The sequence below is a fragment of the Hippocampus bargibanti genome, linkage group LG17, assembly GCF_051943395.1.
Source record: "Hippocampus bargibanti isolate YZ-2025 linkage group LG17, ASM5194339v1, whole genome shotgun sequence".
NCBI lineage: Eukaryota > Metazoa > Chordata > Actinopteri > Syngnathiformes > Syngnathidae > Hippocampus > Hippocampus bargibanti.
Window position 1 is genome coordinate 17,228,927 of NC_142750.1, and position 22,732 is coordinate 17,251,658.

Consider the following 22,732-nt stretch of genomic DNA (forward strand, 5'->3'; position numbering starts at 1 on the left):
ACGAACATCAGATGTTGAGACGAGAGAGAAAGCTCTTACAGCGCTCCAGAGTAAAAAAATGACACAGTGGAAAGTGGATGTTTGTCCAATCGGTTTGCTCCACTAATATGGCGATTGCTCTCTTTCACCAGGTATGCTCACAGTTAGCATGCAGTGTGACGAAATGAGTAAACATGCATCAAACTTCTGCTATACAAAGCACCAAATCGCTAACTCTGGTTAGCTTCCTCGTTCGCCTCCGCTGGTTGACTACTCTGCTCCGTTGGAAATGGGTTGATTTGTCCACTGGGAATTTGTGTAAACCTTCTTTATGCGTGTTACTGCAATTGGCTGTGACACACAACGATTCACCATTGTGTTATTGATGTAGTTTTCCTTCTAATTTCGCGATCAACAGGGTTTTAAGATGGAAAAAAGTACCCAAAATGCATTGTGTGTCGCTTTCTCGGTTAGGAGCGCATTGCTTCGCTTCGGGCATCATCATCAACTCGAAAACAAGACTTCATGAATATTCAGCGCGAGTCTTAAAACGTAAAATATAGCTATATGCGGTGGAATCTTTGTAAAATGAGCTCAGTAGAAGTCATTTGAAATGATTTTACAAATTATGGATGCAACTTGTCAGAAGGTGTCGGTTGTCTTTTCAAGCGTACTGTCGACCATTGTACTCAGCCTGGCCACTAATTGTCTACCTCTGTTGTACGCAATTTAATAGCCAAGCATGAGCCATTTAAATTTACACTCAGCCAAAACATGCAGGCTGTTCTTAATATCATTTTGCTGACATCTAAGGAACAGACGTGGAGAGCCTACCTCCTCCAAACAGCGAGCCTCCTCCTGTGCATTCTCTCTGCTGAACTCCTCCAATGGATACTGCAGTTTGGGGAATGGGGCGATAGGCCAGTCAAAAGAGGGCACATCCAACTTATGTATTACTTTGGAGTGTGTCGTCGCCAAGCACCCTGAGTAAGACAAAGTTAAAAACTGTAGTAAAAATAACAATGGTAACGTATTTAGAATTTAATGCCTTGGTGATGACTTAATTTGTAGTGTAGCCACAAGGGGGCACAAGCCAGTGTCTTATTGTGCCGGTCCCAAGCCCGGATAAATACAGAGGGTTGTGTCAGGAAGGGCATCCGACGTAAAAGTTTTTGCCAAAACAAATATGCGAATCAGGCAGCATCACCACCCGGGACAGAAAAAGACTGGAGCGCTTTGTCAAGCGGGCCAGTTCTGTCGTGGGCTGCTCGCTGGACTCTCTAGAGGAGGTGGGCAACAGACGGACGCTAGCTAAACTAAAAGCTATGACGGACAGCCCCTCCCACCCCCTCCTGCCCATCCTGTCAGCTCTGGGTAGCTCCTTTAGCCAGAGACTATTACACCCGCGCTGCAAGAAGGAGAGGTACCGCCGCTCGTTCCTTCCGACTGCTGTCAGGCTTCACAATTCCCAATGATCACATGTGAAAAAAAAAAAAAAAAACTGGACACTTGTAAATATGGGTTGTTGCAATATATCTAAATGCATTTCTTGATTCTGCACTATGTACAGTCTTGTTTATAGAACGGTTTTTGCACATCTACATTTGCACAGTATACAGTTGACATTTTTATTTTGTTATGCTTAGAATATCTTGTTTTCTATCCTTTCACTCCCACCCCAACCCCATCCCTCTTCAATTGCTGCTGTGGACTGCAAATTTCCCCATTGCGGGACGAAGAAAGGTATTCTGATTCTGATTCTGAATCAAACCTATGAATCCCATACCGGATCGGTTGAGGCCCGGGTTAACAACGGCCGCCATTGGTAGTGTTGACCTTCAGGGTGGCAGTGGAAAATTGACTACTGTTGGTCGAAGAAGGAGAGGAGGGAGGTGTGCCCGGAGGAAATGAGAGAAATGGAACGCTAAGAGTATAGAACTAAGAGTAGGAACTTTGAATGTAGAAACAATGACAGGTAAAGGTAGAGAGCTGGTTGACATGATGCAGAGAAGGAAAGTAGACATACTGTGTGTCCAGGAGACCAGGTGGAAAGGGAGCAAGGCTAGAAGCTTAGGGTCAGGGTTCAAGTTGTTCTATCATGGTGAAGACAGAAAGAAAAACAGAGTTGGGGTTATCTTAAAAGAGGAATTTGTTAGGAATGTCTTAGAAGTAAAAAGAGTATCAGATAGAATGATGAGTGACGCTAGAAATTGAAGCTGTGATGTTCAATGTTTTTTGTGGGTATGCCCCACAAGTAGGATGTGAGCTGGTGGAGTACGAGAAATTTTGGTTGGACTTTGATGAAGTCATACAGAACATCCAGAGAAGTGAGAGAGTTGTAATTGGTAGAGACTTCAATGGACATGTTGGCACAGGAAACAAAGATGATGAAGAGGTGATGGGCAGGTTTGGACTCCAGATGAGGAACGCTGAAGGACAGATGGGGGTTGACTTTGCTAAGAGAATGGAAATGGCTATTGTGAATACTTTCTTTCAGAAGAGACAGGAACATAGGGTGACCTATAAGAGTGGAGGCAGAAGTACACAGGTAGACTACATTTTGTTTCAACGGCACCATCTAAAGGAAATCAGTGACTGCAAAGTAGTGGTTGGTGAGAGTGTAGCCAGACAGCATAGGTTGGTGGTGTGTAGGATGATGCTGGCAGTGAGGAAGATGAAGAAACCAAAGGCTGAAGTGAGGACAAAATGGTGGAAGTTGAAAAAGGAAGAGTGTTGCATGACATTTAGGAAGAAGGTAAGACAAACACTGGGTGGGCAAGAGGTCCTTCCAGATGACTGGCAAACTACAGCAAACATAGTCAGAGACACAGGTCGGAAAGTACTTGGTGTATCGAGTGGAAGAAAGGTAGATAAGGAGACTTGGTGGTGGAATGGGGAGGTGCAGTGTCACGGTTTGCGAGGTGGTGATGGTGTGTGCGGATCCCAAGAAGCAGGCAGGAGGGAGCAGGAGGTTATTTGACAAAATGTATTAAAATAAAGGTCAGCAGCAACAAAATGTAAAACATGAAAATCATCTGAACACAAAAAATACAAAGTATCAAAAGAAGACCAAAAGTCCGCCAAGGTTAAACAAACACATGGACAGCATACACAATGCATGCAACAAACATGCAGCAAACATGCAGCAAACATGCAGCAAACAATGAACCGACACCGGATGGTTGTGCCCGGTGTCCTTTTAAGTGTCAGTGATTAAAACGACCAGCACCTGCGAGGCCGACAGCGCCCCCCGTTGGTCGCCAACCAGATCATGACAGTACCCCCTCCCCCCTTCAAGGGGCTGCTTCCAGAAGTCCCAACAGTCTCCCAAAAGGTCCACTCGCCAGGGAACAATGGTGTAGACGGCAACCGCTGCCTCTCCAGCATACGACGGGCGGCGGCCTGATGGGAACGGGACTCGGCATGGGGTGGACGAAGACGCAGCACGGATCGTCGTGGGCGTGAGTGCGATCCCTCTCACACGTTCACGTGACGGCGCATGGCTCAACGTGGACGTCGAACTGCCAGGCGCAGAATGGCACCCTGTACGGCCGTATGGGACCAGGTCTCGGGGAAACGAGACCAGTCCTGAGCCGCTCCAGCGGTGAGTGGGGTCTCGGACTGACGTTGACGCGGACGTTGCACGGCTCGTCGTGGATGAGACTCAATTCGTCATGCACGACGACAGCGTGGCGTCCAGTGTCACCCTGGACGGCCACCTGGAAGGAGGACGTTTACGTGGACGTGGCTCGTCAAGTGACGCAATTCAAACTCGATGAGGCGTGGGCTAACGTGGACGTAGCATTGCCAGGCACAGGGTGGAAATGAGATGGGTCCGATGTACCTGTGGGATCCGATGGTTGGTCGGTTCATTCGGTCACGGTTTGCGAGGTGGTGATGGCGGGTGCGGATCCCAAAAAGCAGGCAGGAGGGAGCAGGAGGTTGTTTGACAAATTGTATTAAAATAAAAGTCAGCAGGAACAAAATGTAAAACATCAAAATCATCAGAACAGAAAAAAATACAGTGTATCAAAAGAAGACCAAAAGTAAAAGTCCGCCAAAGTTAAACAAACACATGCACAGCATACACAATGCATGCAGCAAACATGCAGCAAACATGCAGCAAACAATGAACCGACACCGGATGGTCGTGCCAGGTGTCCTTTTAAGTGTCAGTGATTAAAACGACCAGCACCTGCGAGGCTGCAGGCAGGGTTGACGTCGCTACCCGTTGGTCGCTTATCTGATCGGGACGACCAGCACCAGATCATGACATGCAAGAGTGTATACAGAGAAAGAGGTTAGCAAAGAAGACGTGGGACACTCAGAGGACGGACGAGAGTAGTCAGCAGTACAAGGAGATGCAGCATACGGTTAAAGTAAAGGTGGCAAAGGCCAAACAAGAGGCCTATGATGACTTGTATGCTCGGCTAGACAGCAAGGAAGGTGAGACTGATCTTTACAGGCTGGCCAGACAGAGAGACAAAGACGGTAAAGACCTGCAGCAGGTTCAGGTGATTAAGGATAGAGATGGCAATATATTAACAGGTACCAGTAGTGTGATGGCAAGATGGAAAGAGTACTTTGAAGAATTGATGAATGAGGAAAATGAGAAGGAACAAAGAGTAGAGGACGTTTCTGTTGTGGACCAAGACGTAGCAAGCATTAGCAAGGATGAAGTGAGGAGGGCGCTGAAGAGGATGAATGGGGCAAAGGCACTCGGGCCTGATGATTTACTAATCGAGGTATGGAAGTGTCTTGGAGAGGTGGCGGTGGTGTTCCTGACTGGGTTATTTAACAAGATCTTAGATGGTAAACAGATGCCTGAAGAATGGAGACAAAGTGTACTTGTGCCCATTTTTAAGAACAAAGGAGATGTGCAGAGTTGTACTAACTACAGAGGAATAAAGTTGATGAGCCATACAATGAAACTATGGGAACGAGTAGTAAGCAAGACTAAGAGCAGAAGTGAACATTTGTGAGCAGCAGTATGGCTTCATGCCAAAAAAGAGTACGACAGATGAAGTGTTTGCTTTAAGAATGCTGATAGAGAAGTACAGAGAAGGTCAGAAGGAATTGCATTGTGTCTTTGTTGATCTGGAGAAAGCGTATGACAGGGTGCCCAGAGAAGAGCTGTGGCATTGCATGAGGAAGTCTGGAGTGACGGAAAAGTATTTCAGAGCGGTGCAAGACATGTATCATGACTGTAAGACAGTTGTGAGGTGCGCTGTCGGTATGACTGAGGAATTCAAGGTGAAGGTGGGACTCCACCAGGGGTCAGCTCTGAGCCCCTTCTTGTTTGCTATGGTGATGGACAGGCTTACAGACGATGTTAGACAAGAATCTCTTTGGACCATGATGTTTGCAGATGACATTGTGATCTGTAGCGAGAACAGGGAACAGGTGGCGGAGAAACTAGAGATGTGGAGATATGGCCTGGAAAGGAGAGGAATGAAGATCAGTCGCAGCAAGACGGAATATATGTGTGTGAATGAGAGGGATCCAAGTGCAAGAGTGATGCTACAGGGAGAAGAGATAAGTCGAGAGGAAAAGAAGAGGTGATGACTTAATTTGTGTCGCTCATGAGTCGGATATTTATTGTTTGAGTTGACAGTAGTTGAAGCACTGTGTTGCTTAAAGTTACTCACTTTGGGCTCATAACACTTACCCAGAGTTCTACCATGGAAACCACCCATGAAAGATAAAATACTCAAGTCTGGACAACCTGGGCCCTGAGAAAAACGGGACATAAAAGGATGAAACCAGATCAATGATTTGTTCACCAGACCTAGAACAATACAGAATATAAACAAAATATAACCGGAAGTGTGTTCTTCACCTGATTTATCATGCAGGTATTGAGCTCTTCATCGGATGGTGAGGTGTGGCCACGCTCTTTATTCTGCACCAAGAATCAAACACACTTGTGTGAACATTTGATTCAATTTGACTTGAGGTTGTACTCTCTATTCGCCCAAAATTCAGGTCTGCATAAAGCAAATGATCAATAACTGACCAATTAGCTTGAATTTTGATAAGGCCTCCAGTCAGGAATGACTAATATTTGTTCTGACTGCTATCGTATTTAACTCATTGACTCCCAGACGATGTGCGAAAGTGTGTCCAGTCAGTGCCAAGGTTTTTATTATTTTCACTCAAATTGCATGTTTTAGGACTAAATAAACATTCAAGACAGTGTTAAGGATCTTAGACTCTTAGAAGTTATATGGTTCTGGAGTTATCTGAGCATGAAACAGGGGCGGCTGTATAAAATACAACACAAAGCATACATATTGATTTAGATTAAGCTGTAACAAAGCGCTAACATGGACAAAAGGCAAAACATTGCCAGAAGTATAACCAGTGCTTTATCGGCACCCCTGCAAGAAAAAACAAAACCCGAACAAATTCGGGAATGGTGCTCCACGTCACACCTTTCATAAATTCGGGAATGAGAGTGAATGAGTTCAGATCTGACATCTTCAATACCAAATTCGATACCAAATTGCCTGGATGGAAGATGGATTTCCCATGATGCCACCCTCACCACCAAAATGCCACCATCACTTCCGGCTGTATTCATTCATCGTCCTGACTGCTTTATCTTCACGAGGGCAGCAGGGGGGTGCTGCTGTGGCCTATCCCAGCCATTTTTGATCCTGGCCACCCTGAATTGGTGGCCAGGCAAACGCAGGGCACACATAGGCAAACAACCATTCGCTTTCACACTCACACCTCGGGAAAATTTTGAGTATTCAATCAGCCTGCCATGCATGCTTTGGGGATGTGGGAGGAAACAGGAGGACTCAGAGAAAACCCACAACATGCAAACTCCTGACAAGGAGGCCAGAGTGGGATTTCAACTCACAACCTCTGCACTGCGAAGTCGGCGTGCTAACCACTTGACTAACGGGCCCCCCCCTAGTCATTTATTTAGTAACATTTATTAAGCGTGAGGCTTAGCAGTCTTTTTTTAAAAACATCATGCTACAAATTACTCCACCTGGTAAAATGTGTATTGTACCCTCTTTGTATGGTCAAACTTGAAAAAATAATGTGAACAATAAGTCTCAGAAAATATTTTTTGAATGGTGTCAAAAATCAGTTTAGGGACACATAAAACCATCAATTTTTAAAATTTGCTGTTCATAAGTGGTATTGTTTAATCCCTCTCTCTCTCTCTCTCTCTCTCTCTGTCTCTCTCTCTCTCTCTCTCTCTCTTTCTCTCTCTCCGTCTCTCTCTGTCTGTCTGTCACTCACTCTCCCTCTCTCTCTCTCTCGAAAGAGAGAGAGTGAAAGAGAAAGAAACTGATAATCGTCTTCAGAATCATAATCAACAGAACAATGCATGAAAATACTCAATACTTTTTTTCCGTATATACCCAAAGGGTATTCACTTACCCTGTACCAGATAAACATGGCCTTGTAAGCATTCTCATTGGAACATGAGCCACAGGCCATTGTCTGCACTCGAGTCATACCACTCGGAGCCACCTGAACAAGTGGAAGAGAAGTCAAAGAAAACACATTGCAGCATTCTAACTAAACTTGATTCGAGAAAATATAAAATTATAGTGTACAGTGAATAATCCCATCGACGAACTTCTGTTGATTGGATTATCCCTCACCCGTAATAAAAGCCTATGCATAAATTTTTTACTAGGTTATTCCATGATATTGGAATTTACGTGACGAAAATTTGGTTATACGTAACCCGGAAGCCAACCGAAACCCGCAGTACCTTAAATTCAAGCCGCGCCTACTCGATTCAACGGAAGCCATGACGGAAGAAATGTGTTCGCTTTGCCATCTTCTATCGTCAGATCCGAAACGACAACGTGCTCCTCAACTCGGCAGACATCAACATTAAATTTACTCGTGAGGACATTAAAGAGAACCAACTACCTGCCCATTGAGAGGGTGACCTCCTACAAGTACCTGGGTGTTACTCTCAACAATAAACTGGACTGGACAACAAACACGGATGCCCTAATCAAAAAGGGACAGAGTCGCCTCTTCCTCCTCAGGAAACTGAGGTCTTTTGGAGTTCAGGGGTCACTCCTAAAGACTTTCTATGACTCTGTGGTGGCATCAGCCATCCACTATGGCATTGTCTGCTGGTCAGGCAGCATCACCACCCGGGACAGAAAAAGACTGGAGCGCTTTGTCAAGCGGGCCAGTTCTGTCGTGGGCTGCTCGCTGGACTCTCTAGAGGAGGTGGGCAACAGACGGACGCTAGCTAAACTAAAAGCTATGACGGACAGCCCCTCCCACCCCCTCCTGCCCATCCTGACAGCTCTGGGTAGCTCCTTTAGCCAGAGACTATTACACCCGCGCTGCAAGAAGGAGAGGTACCGCCGCTCGTTCCTACCGACTGCTGTCAGGCTTCACAATTCCCAATGATCACATGTGGAAAAAAAAAAAAACAAAAAAAAAAACTGGACACTTGTAAATATGGGTTGTTGCAATATATCTAAATGCATTTCTTGATTCTGCACTATGTACAGTCTTGTTTATAGAACGGTTTTTGCACATCTACATTTGCACAGTATACAGTTGACATTTTTATTTTGTTATGCTTAGAATATCTTGTTTTCTATCCTTTCACTCCCACCCCAACCCCATCCCTCTTCAATTGCTGCTGTGGACTGCAAATTTCCCCATTGCGGGACGAATAAAGGTATTCTGATTCTGATTCTAATTCTGATTAGCCTTCTTTGATTGTAAAGTAAAAGAGGACAGAGCGCTAAAAACAGAAGTCTTTAGGAAGGCTACGCACACTGACCAATACTTACTTTTTGATTCTAACCACCCTTTACAACACAAACTAGGAGTTATCAGAACCCTCCAGCATAGGGCTAAACCAGACATGGGCAAACTACGGCCCGCGGGCCACATACGGCCCGTTCGGCTTTTTAATCCGGCCCGCCGAACTTGCCCAAATTATAGTACAAACAGTGTCTAAAACTCATGACAAAAAGTTAGCGAACAACAGGGCAGATAACTGAAAAGTTGCCTGCCCCATTTTTCACAACTTGAAGCACAATGAGACAACTAATCACATTAAAAAACATTGTCACAAAGTATAAAGTTTTTTTTTAAATCAAGAATGCACCTACTATAAATGCTACCTTGCTTAATTTACGGTAAATGTGCATGGCTGTAGATTTTGCTGCAGTAGTCGATTGTCATTGCGGTGCACAATGCAACGTTTGCATTGCTTCCTACGAGCCACTAAGCCCCTTTCATAAGTCTCACGTACACTTTACAGTCACAGTTTAATGTAAATTTACGTTTTGTAGCGTCACATATCTTGTTAGCTTCTTTTGAATCTTTCTTCTGGGCTGCATCTATTTTGGAAAATGACGTGCAATTGCACGACTTTATAACGATTGAGAAAGTCCGGAAGAAAGAAGCAGGCTTCTGATTGGCTGCCGTGCCGAGTATGCAAATTTCAACTGCAGGTAGTCTATGTTTGTGTGCTCGGCAACGGTACACGTGTATTGTTTGCGCGTGAAGGCGAGGGCGTCTGTGAGGAGTTCGTTGAGCGCGCGGTCGTTGACTTCCTGATGGACCCTCCCCTCAAAACAGCTGAATAGACCTTACCAGGGTGGCGAAGGAGTGTGATCCCTTTGTAGTTGGAACACACCCTGTGGTCCCCCTTTCTGAAATGGGGGACCACCACAGTGGTCGGCTAATCTAGAGGCACAATGTTGTGCCAGAGGCACAATATTGTGTGGTCGGGAGACCACACAATGTTGCAGAGGCCAGTCAACTAAGACAGTCCCACAACATCCAGCGCCTAGAGGAACTCATCCACCCTTGGGGCCTTGCCATCGAAGAGCACTTAAATCACATCGGTGACTTCAACCACAGAGGTCGGAGAGCCCATCTCAGAATACCCAGACTCTGCTTCCTTCAAGAAAGGCATGTTGGTAGAGTTGAGGAGGTCTTCGAAGTATCATGCCCACTAGCTCACAACGTTCCGATTCAAGGTTAGCAGCGGCCCATCATTACTGTTACTACACAGTGTTAGTGGTGCACTGCCTAAAACAGTTCTTTCCCCGCAAGAGAGGTGACATTCCACGTTCCAAAAGCAAGCTTCTGCAGCTGAGGATCGGACAGCCAGGGTCCCTGCTTTTGGCTGCCGCCTAGCTCACATTGTGGCGTCACACATGCGCACCACGGCGCTGACGTGTGTACGCCTGTGAAGTGCGCCAACCCTTTGATGTCTTTGATGTCAGCCTGACGAAGAGTACATAAGTAGCGCGGGACAGAGAGATCGGGGGAATCACGGGGAGAATCACTCGGTCCCGGAGTCTGACACGCACGCACGCACGCAGACTCGCAGAGACCCGCACAGCGTCGGACGGAGTTCACAGCACAACTTGCTCGATTCCACGCCACGATCAAGCTCTGCGTGTCACTTGCCTGGGAGATCTGGCAACAAACCTACTTACAAATAAAGAGAAACACCAAACTCTTTCTTGGTGAGCCAGCCAGGAGGATTTTTTTCTCCTGCTCAGCCAAATCAACTCTCCGAATGGAAAGGACCAGATTTCCCAGCCGCCTGGCATTTTCACAGGGAGACTACTCAAGCCGAGCTCTCGATGGGCCGCCACCACCCGTGGGCGCCCCGCCCCCCACCGTGAAGCTTGCCGCGCCCCCGATGGTCAACACCGTCCAACTCACCTGGCAACTCTGCAACTAGCTGCATTTTTTTTTTTTTGTTCCTTTGACTTCAAGACGGCGCCGCGAGAGTGGCTGCCTTTCCAGCAGCTCATGCATTTTGTTTTTCTACTTTCATTCCTTTCATCACTTTGCTGCTGTGAAATGTAAATTTCTCCACTGTGAGACTAATAAAGGCATATCCAATCCAATCCAATCCAATTGTTTATGTCCACGATCGGACATCATCGGAAGACGCTTCATGGTCGACTCGCCCGCTGATGTCAGCGTTCTTCCTCAGACTCCTGCAGAGCGCCATGGCAGCACGATCAACTTCACCGTCGCCGATGACCGGCCTGTTTGTGCCTGGCAGGATGACCAACCCCACACTTCTTCGTCCTCATGCTCCCTCATCGATTCCCCGACATGACCGACCCAGCCGAACCACTCTGCGGTGAGAAGACCTTCCGGATTCGACTCGACGGCCGCAAGGAAAGTTTCTATTTATCGACTCAAACCAGCAGTCGGAGAGCACTCATCGCCGTGCTACCATACAACGACTTCAACCACCACCGATACTTCCTCGACCACCTCCCCACCGACACCCGCTTTGCCCACTGATCATCCATCTTCGTGCCTGGCCTTTCCGTGTAGCTGAACGAATTTTATTTTTCCTCCATCGCTTACATCGACTTCGAATCCAGGAGGGAAGCCCTGTGGCGTCACACGCGCGCACCACGGTGCTGATGTGTGTACGCCTTTAAAGTGCCCCTTTCAACCCTTTGATATCTTTGATGTCTTTCAAGTCAGCCTGACAAAGGGTCTATAACAGACATGGGCAAACTACGGCTCGCGGGCCACATTCGGCCCGTGAGGCTTTGTAATCCGACCCACCGAACTTGTCCAAATTATACTAAAAACAGTGTCTGAGAGTCATGACAAAAAGTTAGCGGACAATAGGGCAGACAACTCTGAAAAGTTGCCTGCCCGGCCATAAAGCTGCTTGCCCCATTTTTCACAATTTGAAACATAATTAGACGAGTAATCGCAAAAAAACTGTAGCAAAGAATTAGGTTTTTTTTTAATTAAGGCTGTACCTACCGCAAATACTACCTTGCTTAATTTACGGTAAATATCCGTAGCTGAAGATTTTGCTCCAGTTGTCATTTGTCGTCATGGTGCACAATGCAATGTTTGCATTCCTTGCTACAAGCCACTAGGCGCCTTCTTCTGGACTGATGATCTGTGCATCTATTTTGGAAAATGACAAGCAATGCACGTCTTTATAACGCTTGGGAAAGTCCGAAGCACAACGCAGGCTTCTGATTGGCTGCCGTGCCGAGTATGCAAATTTCAACTGTAGGTAGCCTATGTGTCTGTATGCTTGGCAACGATACACATGTACTGTGTGCGCGTGAAACCGAGGGCGTCCGTGGCGAGTTTGTAGAGCGCACGGTCCATGATTTTGCAGTTTAACACAAGTAGATATTATTGTGCTTCAGTATTTTGTTGTGTAATAATATGTTTTGAATGTTTAAAGTGATTCCATTTTTCAATAAATGTTGATTTCTTTAACTTTGCACCTTTGATTGAAACTTATTAAAAACAGACGCAATCTTGATAAATCACAGTGCGTATGTTATTTTAATCTATTTACATTTCCTCCTCCCAGTATCTGCGAAATAGTATGTAAATGCTATATCTTGAATATTCTTTGAGACAAATTTACGAACTGACAGGGCGATTTGAAAGACAGTTAATAAATTGGGTTGTAGTGTTCTTACTGTGCTATGAGGTTTGCACACGCTACATTAAATGCTTTAGGTTTAGTATATCCGGCCCAAACACGCCCTCCAAATGCTCCTCCGGGCCCTCTGTCAAATTTTAGAACCCATTGTGGCCCGCGAGTCAAAAAGTTTGCCCACCCCTGGTCTAGAAGTAGCGCGGGACAAAGAGATTGGGGGAATCACGGGGAGAATCACTCGGACTCGGATTCAGACATGCACGCACGCTGACTCGCAGAGACCCGCACAGCGTCGGATGAAGTTCACAGCACAACTTACTCGACTCCATGCACGATCAAGCTCTGCGCATTACTTGCCTGGGAGATCTGATAACGAACCTACTTACAAATAAAGAGAAACACCAAACTCTTTAACATCGCACCCGACCCCTCTGGCCTCTCCATGGGTGGTGTCCTCCATCTAACCTGGTTTTGTGCATCCTCTTCTCTCACACCAGCTATCTCCATGTCCTATTTGACAACGTCCATAAACTTCCTCTTCGGTCTTCCTCTTAGTCTCCTGCCTGGCAGTTTAAGGCTCAGCATCCTTTTCAGATTGAAGATTAACATAAGGTTGAATATTAAAATACGGCAATTAGAAGTTGGCAAATTTTGTTTTTAACGCCTTTAATGTGGCTGCTGTCCGTCGATGTGCTACAAGGGCACGCCCAAATGACACGCGGCCTTCTGTTTGGTGAGCATGTCCCATCACAAGTAGAAAGCAAGAGCTTAAAGAGTTTGAAGTTTCTCTTTATTTGTAAGTTGGTAGTTGTCAGATCTCCCAGGCAAGTGACACACAGATGTTTCCCAGATCTTGATCATGGCGTGGAGTTGAGCAAGTCGTGCTGTAAACTCCATCCGACGCTGTGTAGGTCTCTGCGAGTCTGCATGCATGTGTGTCTGAATCTACTTTTACACCCCTTTTTAATGGGTGGGAAATGCGTCAGACTGAGACGCACCTCAAAGACATCAAAGAGCTTGAATGACATCAAAGGGTTGAAAGGCCCACTTCAAAGGCCTACACACGTCAGCGCCGCGGTGTGCACCCCACAGGCCCCCGCTTCGGGATCCGAAGTCGGAGAAGGTGACGCAGGAAATGACACAATGACAACCCACAAATATGGTTCCATACTGGAGAATATTCGTTGTACGCATATGATACATAATTGAGAGGGGAAGTCAATTAAATAATCAATAATTGAAGAAGAGAATGTTTATTATTTGCAAGTAACTCACAGACAGAAGACTTTCTGTAATTTTTTCCGGAAAATTCTCAGGTGGCAAGATTCCAAGGGCGGGTCGGTTCACGATTGCACTCTAGAACAGGACAGGGAATCAGTAATGTTAATTGAAACAGAGCAACAAAGGCATTTTTGCATTCAACACAATTGAGAGATGCACCTACCAGATTGTTTGGGTTGGACATTAGTTTAAGGAGAGCAGGGTGATTGTATCCTGAGAGAGGTCAGAAAGAGGGCGGGGTGTGGATAAGTTTGACATTAAAGTAGTCATAAGTTGAATGCAATACAATACAGCCAGTGTGAAGGTACATATGTCTACTTTTCATTAAAATAAATAAAATGTGAGACACAAATTACATGTACTCATCCAAATATTAGAATGTGATGAGCTTTTTTTCATATAATACTATTCAAAAAGTGAAACAAGTTAAAAAAGTGAAACAAGTTAAACTTATATAAACTTATATATATATTGTGATGTCACGAGAGGCTGTGTCCTGGAGGGCAAATAGATGCCCTAAGATGGCTCCACCCAGAGAGAGTCTTGGCCCCATCTGGTGGACGGCAGCATTGGTTGATTGGCAGGCAAGGCTCTTAAGGCAGGCAAGGCTCTTAAGGCAGAGAGCCTCTGAGTGTGGAGGCCTGGGAAAGACAAGCTCGATTGCTGTGCTCTGTGAAGAAGTTGATTGCTGCGTGGAACTCATTGCCAGTTGGGACCACATGACAGGACACTGGATTTGGACCTTGCTAAAGGTGGCTAGGCTACATGAGGAGGACGTCAAGAGGGGTGAGGCCTAGAGACTCGAGTATGCAAATTTCAACTGTAGGTAGCCTATGTGTCTGTATGCTTGGCAACGATACACATGTACTGTGTGCGCGTGAAACCGAGGGCGTCCGTGGCGAGTTTGTAGAGCGCACGGTCCATGATTTTGCAGTTTAACACAAGTAGATATTATTGTGCTTCAGTATTTTGTTGTGTAATAATATGTTTTGAATGTTTAAAGTGATTCCATTTTTCAATAAATGTTGATTTCTTTAACTTTGCACCTTTGATTGAAACTTATTAAAAACAGACGCAATCTTGATAAATCACAGTGCGTATGTTATTTTAATCTATTTACATTTCCTCCTCCCAGTATCTGCGAAATAGTATGTAAATGCTATATCTTGAATATTCTTTGAGACAAATTTACGAACTGACAGGGCGATTTGAAAGACAGTTAATAAATTGGGTTGTAGTGTTCTTACTGTGCTATGAGGTTTGCACACGCTACATTAAATGCTTTAGGTTTAGTATATCCGGCCCAAACACGCCCTCCAAATGCTCCTCCGGGCCCTCTGTCAAATTTTAGAACCCATTGTGGCCCGCGAGTCAAAAAGTTTGCCCACCCCTGGTCTAGAAGTAGCGCGGGACAAAGAGATTGGGGGAATCACGGGGAGAATCACTCGGACTCGGATTCAGACATGCACGCACGCTGACTCGCAGAGACCCGCACAGCGTCGGATGAAGTTCACAGCACAACTTACTCGACTCCATGCACGATCAAGCTCTGCGCATTACTTGCCTGGGAGATCTGATAACGAACCTACTTACAAATAAAGAGAAACACCAAACTCTTTAACATCGCACCCGACCCCTCTGGCCTCTCCATGGGTGGTGTCCTCCATCTAACCTGGTTTTGTGCATCCTCTTCTCTCACACCAGCTATCTCCATGTCCTATTTGACAACGTCCATAAACTTCCTCTTCGGTCTTCCTCTTAGTCTCCTGCCTGGCAGTTTAAGGCTCAGCATCCTTTTCAGATTGAAGATTAACATAAGGTTGAATATTAAAATACGGCAATTAGAAGTTGGCAAATTTTGTTTTTAACGCCTTTAATGTGGCTGCTGTCCGTCGATGTGCTACAAGGGCACGCCCAAATGACACGCGGCCTTCTGTTTGGTGAGCATGTCCCATCACAAGTAGAAAGCAAGAGCTTAAAGAGTTTGAAGTTTCTCTTTATTTGTAAGTTGGTAGTTGTCAGATCTCCCAGGCAAGTGACACACAGATGTTTCCCAGATCTTGATCATGGCGTGGAGTTGAGCAAGTCGTGCTGTAAACTCCATCCGACGCTGTGTAGGTCTCTGCGAGTCTGCATGCATGTGTGTCTGAATCTACTTTTACACCCCTTTTTAATGGGTGGGAAATGCGTCAGACTGAGACGCACCTCAAAGACATCAAAGAGCTTGAATGACATCAAAGGGTTGAAAGGCCCACTTCAAAGGCCTACACACGTCAGCGCCGCGGTGTGCACCCCACAGGCCCCCGCTTCGGGATCCGAAGTCGGAGAAGGTGACGCAGGAAATGACACAATGACAACCCACAAATATGGTTCCATACTGGAGAATATTCGTTGTACGCATATGATACATAATTGAGAGGGGAAGTCAATTAAATAATCAATAATTGAAGAAGAGAATGTTTATTATTTGCAAGTAACTCACAGACAGAAGACTTTCTGTAATTTTTTCCGGAAAATTCTCAGGTGGCAAGATTCCAAGGGCGGGTCGGTTCACGATTGCACTCTAGAACAGGACAGGGAATCAGTAATGTTAATTGAAACAGAGCAACAAAGGCATTTTTGCATTCAACACAATTGAGAGATGCACCTACCAGATTGTTTGGGTTGGACATTAGTTTAAGGAGAGCAGGGTGATTGTATCCTGAGAGAGGTCAGAAAGAGGGCGGGGTGTGGATAAGTTTGACATTAAAGTAGTCATAAGTTGAATGCAATACAATACAGCCAGTGTGAAGGTACATATGTCTACTTTTCATTAAAATAAATAAAATGTGAGACACAAATTACATGTACTCATCCAAATATTAGAATGTGATGAGCTTTTTTTCATATAATACTATTCAAAAAGTGAAACAAGTTAAAAAAGTGAAACAAGTTAAACTTATATAAACTTATATATATATTGTGATGTCACGAGAGGCTGTGTCCTGGAGGGCAAATAGATGCCCTAAGATGGCTCCACCCAGAGAGAGTCTTGGCCCCATCTGGTGGACGGCAGCATTGGTTGATTGGCAGGCAAGGCTCTTAAGGCAGGCAAGGCTCTTAAGGCAGAGAGCCTCTGAGTGTGGAGGCCTGGGAAAGACAAGCTCGATTGCTGTGCTCTGTGAAGAAGTTGATTGCTGCGTGGAACTCATTGCCAGTTGGGACCACATGACAGGACACTGGATTTGGACCTTGCTAAAGGTGGCTAGGCTACATGAGGAGGACGTCAAGAGGGGTGAGGCCTAGAGACTCTTGGAAAAGAACTCCGTCTTCAGTTTCACCTCAGAAGAGACTTTATCTTGATTTAAGTATTGGAAGAGACACTATTCAAACCTTTGTTGCTTGTGAATTCCCCCTGAAACCCTTGATTAAAACCTTTGTTTGTATCCAAACCTGTCGTCCATTGCGCTCCTTGTCCTGTCCCGCTGAGAGCTAGCCTCTCATGATATCACATATGGTGGAGGATGCGGGCACTGGACAAGCGTTAATAAGTGCATGGACATAGATGGTTTGTGCTATGTTTTTCTAAATTGAAAATATCTTCAATTCCAAAAAAAAATTTAAAAAAATGGAAGATATCTTGAAAACCCTTCTCGCAAGCCAGGAAGCCCAATATCAGGCCAATTTGGCTCTCCTAGAGGAGCAAAATAGAGCAAATGAACTGAAGGCTCTTGCAAAAACAAATGGCTGCCAAGAACAATCCCCGGGTGAAGGCCGGTGATTTTTTAGCCAAGATGGGGGTGACGGATGATATTGAGGCGTATCTGCATACATTTGAAGCAACAGCCACTCGAGAAAGGTGGCCCAAGCAGCAGTGGGTGGGATTGCTTGCACCCTTCCTGACAGGGGAATCACTGAATGCTGTCCTGGACTTCACCGCAGACAGAGCAGACGACTATGATTATCTAAAAGCTGAAATTCTCAGCAGACATGGGCTCACCAAATTCGGAATGGCACAACGCTTCCACACCTGGACGTTCCAGCCAGCCCAACCTCCACGGGCACAGATGCACGAATTGGCCCGCATCGCCCGGAAGTGGCTGGAACCGGAAAGGAGCACGGCAGCTGAGGTGGTCGAGGCCATTGTCGTGGATCGCTACTTACGATCCCTGCCCTATGAGGCAAAAAAGATCATCAGCCAGCAGTCGCTGACTACTGCCTGTCAAACAGTGGCAGCAGTGGAACAGTACCAGGCCACAGCAGAGATGCTGCGAACAACCAGGAAGGAAAAGACATCCCCACCCAGGACTGGAATGGCCCGCACAAAGGCGCCCAAGCTCCCCAACACAGCCAAGATAACTCCAGGCGGCACCAGAAGCCCACCCAGGCAGTGGCATATACCCAGGGGCACTGGGCCCAGACGATGCTACAGATGCGGAGAGACGGGACACATCTCACGGCAGTGTGGAAAACCAACGGAAGAGTCCATGCCGACCGCTGACTCTTCCAGTGCCCACCCCGCTCACTATGCCTCCCTCCTGGGGGGTAGTGAAAGCTCACTAACAAGACCCCCCACCTGTCCAGTGACAGTGAATCAACAGGATGTTGAAACCCTGCTGGACTCCGGAAGCCTGGTCACCTTGGTGCGCCAAACGCTGGTGGTCCAACCAGGTTGTCTCCAGAGAAAACCCTTACAGTCTCCTGTGTCCACGGAGACACCAGAGAGTACCATACCACCGAACTCACCATGACCACAACCAAAGGAATCATCCGCATAGTAGCTGGCGTGATTGACTCTCTCCCTGTCCCCCTCCTGATTGGACGTGACTGCCCGGCCTTTCACCCACTGTGGAGAGAAACACAGGAAAGACTGGCCCGACTACCTCGGAAAGGGGAGGGGTAAGATGCGTGTCGTGAATGCTCACGCCTACCCCCCTGATTCACTCTCCCCAGCCTGTGCTCTCCTAGGGACAGCAAATGCACCACCGGAGACGGAGTCTGGCCCAGAGACAGCCGAGGAGACTCCAGTCTTAGAAAATCTCCCGGCTTCCAGTGGTGATGAGAACCCAGGAACCCAGAAGCTGCCTCCTCGAACAGGCCGGTATGGTACAGCCCAGTTGCAGGATCCTACCCTTGCCTACGCCATGAAAAATGTGCAAGTTTTAGAGGGTGTAGTACTGGGGGAGAGGACGAGTCCCACATACCCCCATTTTGCTGTTGACCGTGGGTTAATATACCAGGTAACGAAGCAAAATGGTGAAGTATGTGAACAACTTCTCGTACCACAGCCACACCGAGCTACAGTCCTGGACTTGGCACACACACACCTGCTAGGGGGACACCTAGGGGTAGAAAAGACGAAAGAGAGAATCTTGCAACGGTTCTTCTGGCCAGGGGTGCACAAGGACGTGGAGAACTATTGTCGTTCTTGCCCGGAGTGCCAACAGGTGGCGCCAAAGCCCACATACAGAAACCTGCTCATTCCCTTACCCATCATTGAGACCCCTTTTCAGAGGCTTGGGCTGGATATAGTTGGACCTCTACCAAAAAGTGCTAGGGGACACCAATATATTTTACTTATGGTTGATTATGCCACTCGGTTTCCAGAGGCTGTTCCCCTCAGAAAGGCTACCACTAGACAGATTTTAAAGGAACTATTTGCTCTCACCAGCCGGGTGGGAATCCCAAAGGAGATACTGACAGACCAAGGAAGCCCCTTTATGTCCAAGGTCATGAAGGACCTATGTGCCCTGCTCAAGGTCAAGCAACTGAGAACCTCCATCTACCACCCACAGACGGATGGGTTGGTAGAACGGTTCAACAAGACCCTCAAGGCCATGATGAGGAAAGTGATCAAAGAAGATGGCCGAAACTGGGATCAACTGCTGCCGTACTTGCTCTTTGCCGTGAGGGAGGTGCCACAGTCTTCTACTGGTTTTTCACCCTTTGAGCTGTTGTACTCTTACAGACCCCGGGGACTGCTGGATATCGCCAAAGAGGCGTGGGAAGAGCAGCCATTCCGACAACGTACCCTCATCAAGCATGTGGGGGACATGAGGGAAAGGATGAAGGCCATTTATCCGATAGTGCGAGAGCACATGGAAGCGGCCCAGCGACACCAGCAAGCCTCCTACAATAGACCTGCCCAGCCTCGAGAGTTCAAGCCAGGGGACAGAGTGCTGGTCTTGGTGCCAATGGTGGAGTGCAAATTCCTGGCATCCTGGCAGGGGCCTTTTGAGGTCATCGAACGCATGGGGGAGGTAAACTACAAGGTGAGGCAACCTGATGAGAGGAAACCTGAGCAGATTTACCACGTTAACCTCCTAAAGAAATGGCATGCCAGAGAGGCGCTGTTCAGTTGTCTCCCCCCCCAGCAAAGCTAAGGAACCGGCAAGAGAAGAAGTCCAGATGGGTCCAAGTTTGTCCCCACACCAACGCCAGCTGACCCTCTAATTGGTCGAGCGTAACCAAGACGTCTTCTCCTCCATACCTGGGCACACAGAGGTGCTGCAACATGAGATACGCACCACACCTGGATAAACAGTACACCAGCGTCCATACCGTGTGCCGGAGGCCCGTAAGGTCGCGATTCAGGAGGAGATAAGGAAGATGCTGGAACTTGATGTAAGTCCGATCGTGTTGGTCCCCAAGCCAGACGGGTCAATACGATTCTGCAATGACTATCGGAAGTTGAATGAGGTGTCTGAATTTGATGTGTATCCGATGCCTCGTGTTGAAGATCTTATTGACTCCCTGGGAAAGGCACGCTTCATCACCACTCTCACAAAGGGTTATTGGCAGGTGCCCCTGACCCCGGCATCAAAGGAGAAGACAGCCTTCGCCACACCTGAGGGACTCTACCAGTACACCAGGCTCCCGTTTGGTCTCCATGGAGCACCCGCCACGTTTCAGCGCCTAATGGATCGGATTCTCTCCCCCCACAAGAGGTACGCGGCAGCATACTTAGATGATGTCGTCATACAGAGTCCCGACTGGGAGAGTCACTTACCCCGAGTGCAAGCTGTGATTGACTCCCTCAGAAAAGCAGGTCTCACAGCAAACCCGAAAAAGTGCAGGTTGGCATTTGGCGAGACCAACTACCTGGGCTACACTATAGGACGGGGGCTGGTGAAGCCTCAAGAAGCAAAACTACGGGCTATACAAGATTGGCCCCAACCCCTTACCAAGAAGCAGGTGAGGTCGTTCTTAGGCATGGCTGGCTACTATAGACGCTTTATCGCTGACTTTGCTACTATAGCAGCCCCCATGACAGAATTGACGACCAAAAAACACTCCCGATTGGTGAAATGGAGCCCAGAGGCCGAAATGGCCTTCGTCAATCTAAAACAGGCGCTGTGTTCCAGTCCGATCCTGGTGGCACCAGACTTCAGCAAGGACTTCATTGTCCAAGCTGATGCATCAGAAGTTGGTCTGGGGGCCGTACTCTCGCAAGTACATGGAGGAGAGGAACATCCCATCCTGTACCTTAGCAGGAAGCTGTTGCCCAGGGAAAAGAACTATTCCACAGTGGAGAAGGAGTGCCTTGCCATTACTTGGGCTTTGGAGTCATTACGCTTCTATCTCCTGGGAAGACGTTTCACAGTGGTCTCTGATCATGCTCCTCTCCAATGGATGGCCAGGAACGAGGAGACCAACAGCAGAGTAACCAGGTGGTTCTTGAGTCTGCAGGCCTTTAACTTCTCTGTTGTCCACAGGGCCGGCAAGCGCCAAGGCAATGCGGATGCTCTCTCCCGAAGGGAGGCCTTCCTGGCCTGTTTTGCATCCTTCACCCCGCCGAGGACGTCGGTCTCAAGGGGGGGCATGTGTGATGTCATGAGAGGCTGTGTCCTGGAGGGCAAATACATCCCCCTAAGATGGCTCCACCCAGAGAGAGTCTTGGCCCCATCTGGTGGACGGCAGCAATTCAAACCACACACCTGCGGCTGATCACGGCTTGATTGGCAGGCAAGGCTCATAAGGCACAGAGCCTCTGAGTGTGGAGGCCGGGGAAAGACAAGCTCGATTGCTGTGCTCTGTGAAGAAGTTGATTGCTGCATGGAACTCATTGCCAGTTGGGACCACATGACAGGACACTGGATTTGGACCTTGCTAAAGGTGGCTAGGCTACATGAGGAGGACGTCAACAGGGGTGAGGCCTAGAGACTCTTGGAAAAGAACTCCGTCTTTAGTTTCACCTCAGAAGAGACTTTATCTTGATTTAAGTATTGGAAGAGACACTACTCAAACCTTTGTTGCTTGTGAATTCCCCCTGAAACCCTTGATTAAAACCTTTGTTTGTATCCAAACCTGTCGTCCATTGCGCTCCTTGTCCTGTCCCGCTGAGAGCTAGCCTCTCATGATATCACAATATATATATATATATATATATATATATATATATATATATATATATATATATATATATATATATATATATATATATATATATATATATATATATATATATATATATATATATATATATATATATAATAAGTGCATTTGCAATGTAGCCACAAGGGGGCACAAGTCAGTGTCTTATTGTGCCGGTCCCAAGCCCGGATAAATACTGAGGGTTGTGTCAGGAAGGGCATCCGACGTAAAAAAACTTTGCCAAAACAAATATACGAATCAAACCTATGAATCCCATACCGGATCGGTCGAGGCCCGGGTTAACAACGGCCGCCATTGGTACTGTTGACCATCAGGGTGCCAGTGGAAAATGGACTACTGTTGGTCGAAGAAGGAGAGGAGGGAGGTGTGCCCGGAGTAAAAGAGAGAAATGGAACGCCAAGAGTATAGAACTAAGAGTAGGAACTTTGAATGTAGGAACAATGACAGGTAAAGGTAGAGAGATGGTTGACATGATGCAGAGAAGGAAGGTAGACATACTGTGTATCCAGGAGACCAGGTGGAAAGGGAGCAAGGCTAGAAGCTTAGGGTCAGGGTTTAAGTTGTTCTATCATGGTGAAGACAGAAAGAGAAATGGAGTTGGGGTTATCTTAAAAGAGGAGATTGTTAGGAATGTCTTAGAAGTAAAAAGAGTATCAGATAGAATGATGAGTCTGAACCTAGAAATTG

The 22,732-nt window shown here is 46.9% G+C and overlaps 1 protein-coding gene across 1 annotated transcript in view; it reads right to left on the reverse strand.

Moving 5' to 3' along the window:
- The window catches only part of abat (4-aminobutyrate aminotransferase), an 89,759-nt gene that overhangs the window by 33,667 nt on the left and 33,360 nt on the right, over positions 1-22,732 (reverse strand). Inside the window, exons 6-11 of the mRNA XM_089018902.1 lie at positions 16,324-16,373; positions 16,155-16,235; positions 7,381-7,473; positions 5,819-5,881; positions 5,648-5,711; positions 814-962 (exon numbers count right to left, since the gene is read on the reverse strand). Of these exons, the coding sequence (XP_088875028.1) occupies positions 814-962; positions 5,648-5,711; positions 5,819-5,881; positions 7,381-7,473; positions 16,155-16,235; positions 16,324-16,373 (500 nt within the window). The remainder of the gene's footprint in view (positions 1-813; positions 963-5,647; positions 5,712-5,818; positions 5,882-7,380; positions 7,474-16,154; positions 16,236-16,323; positions 16,374-22,732) is intronic.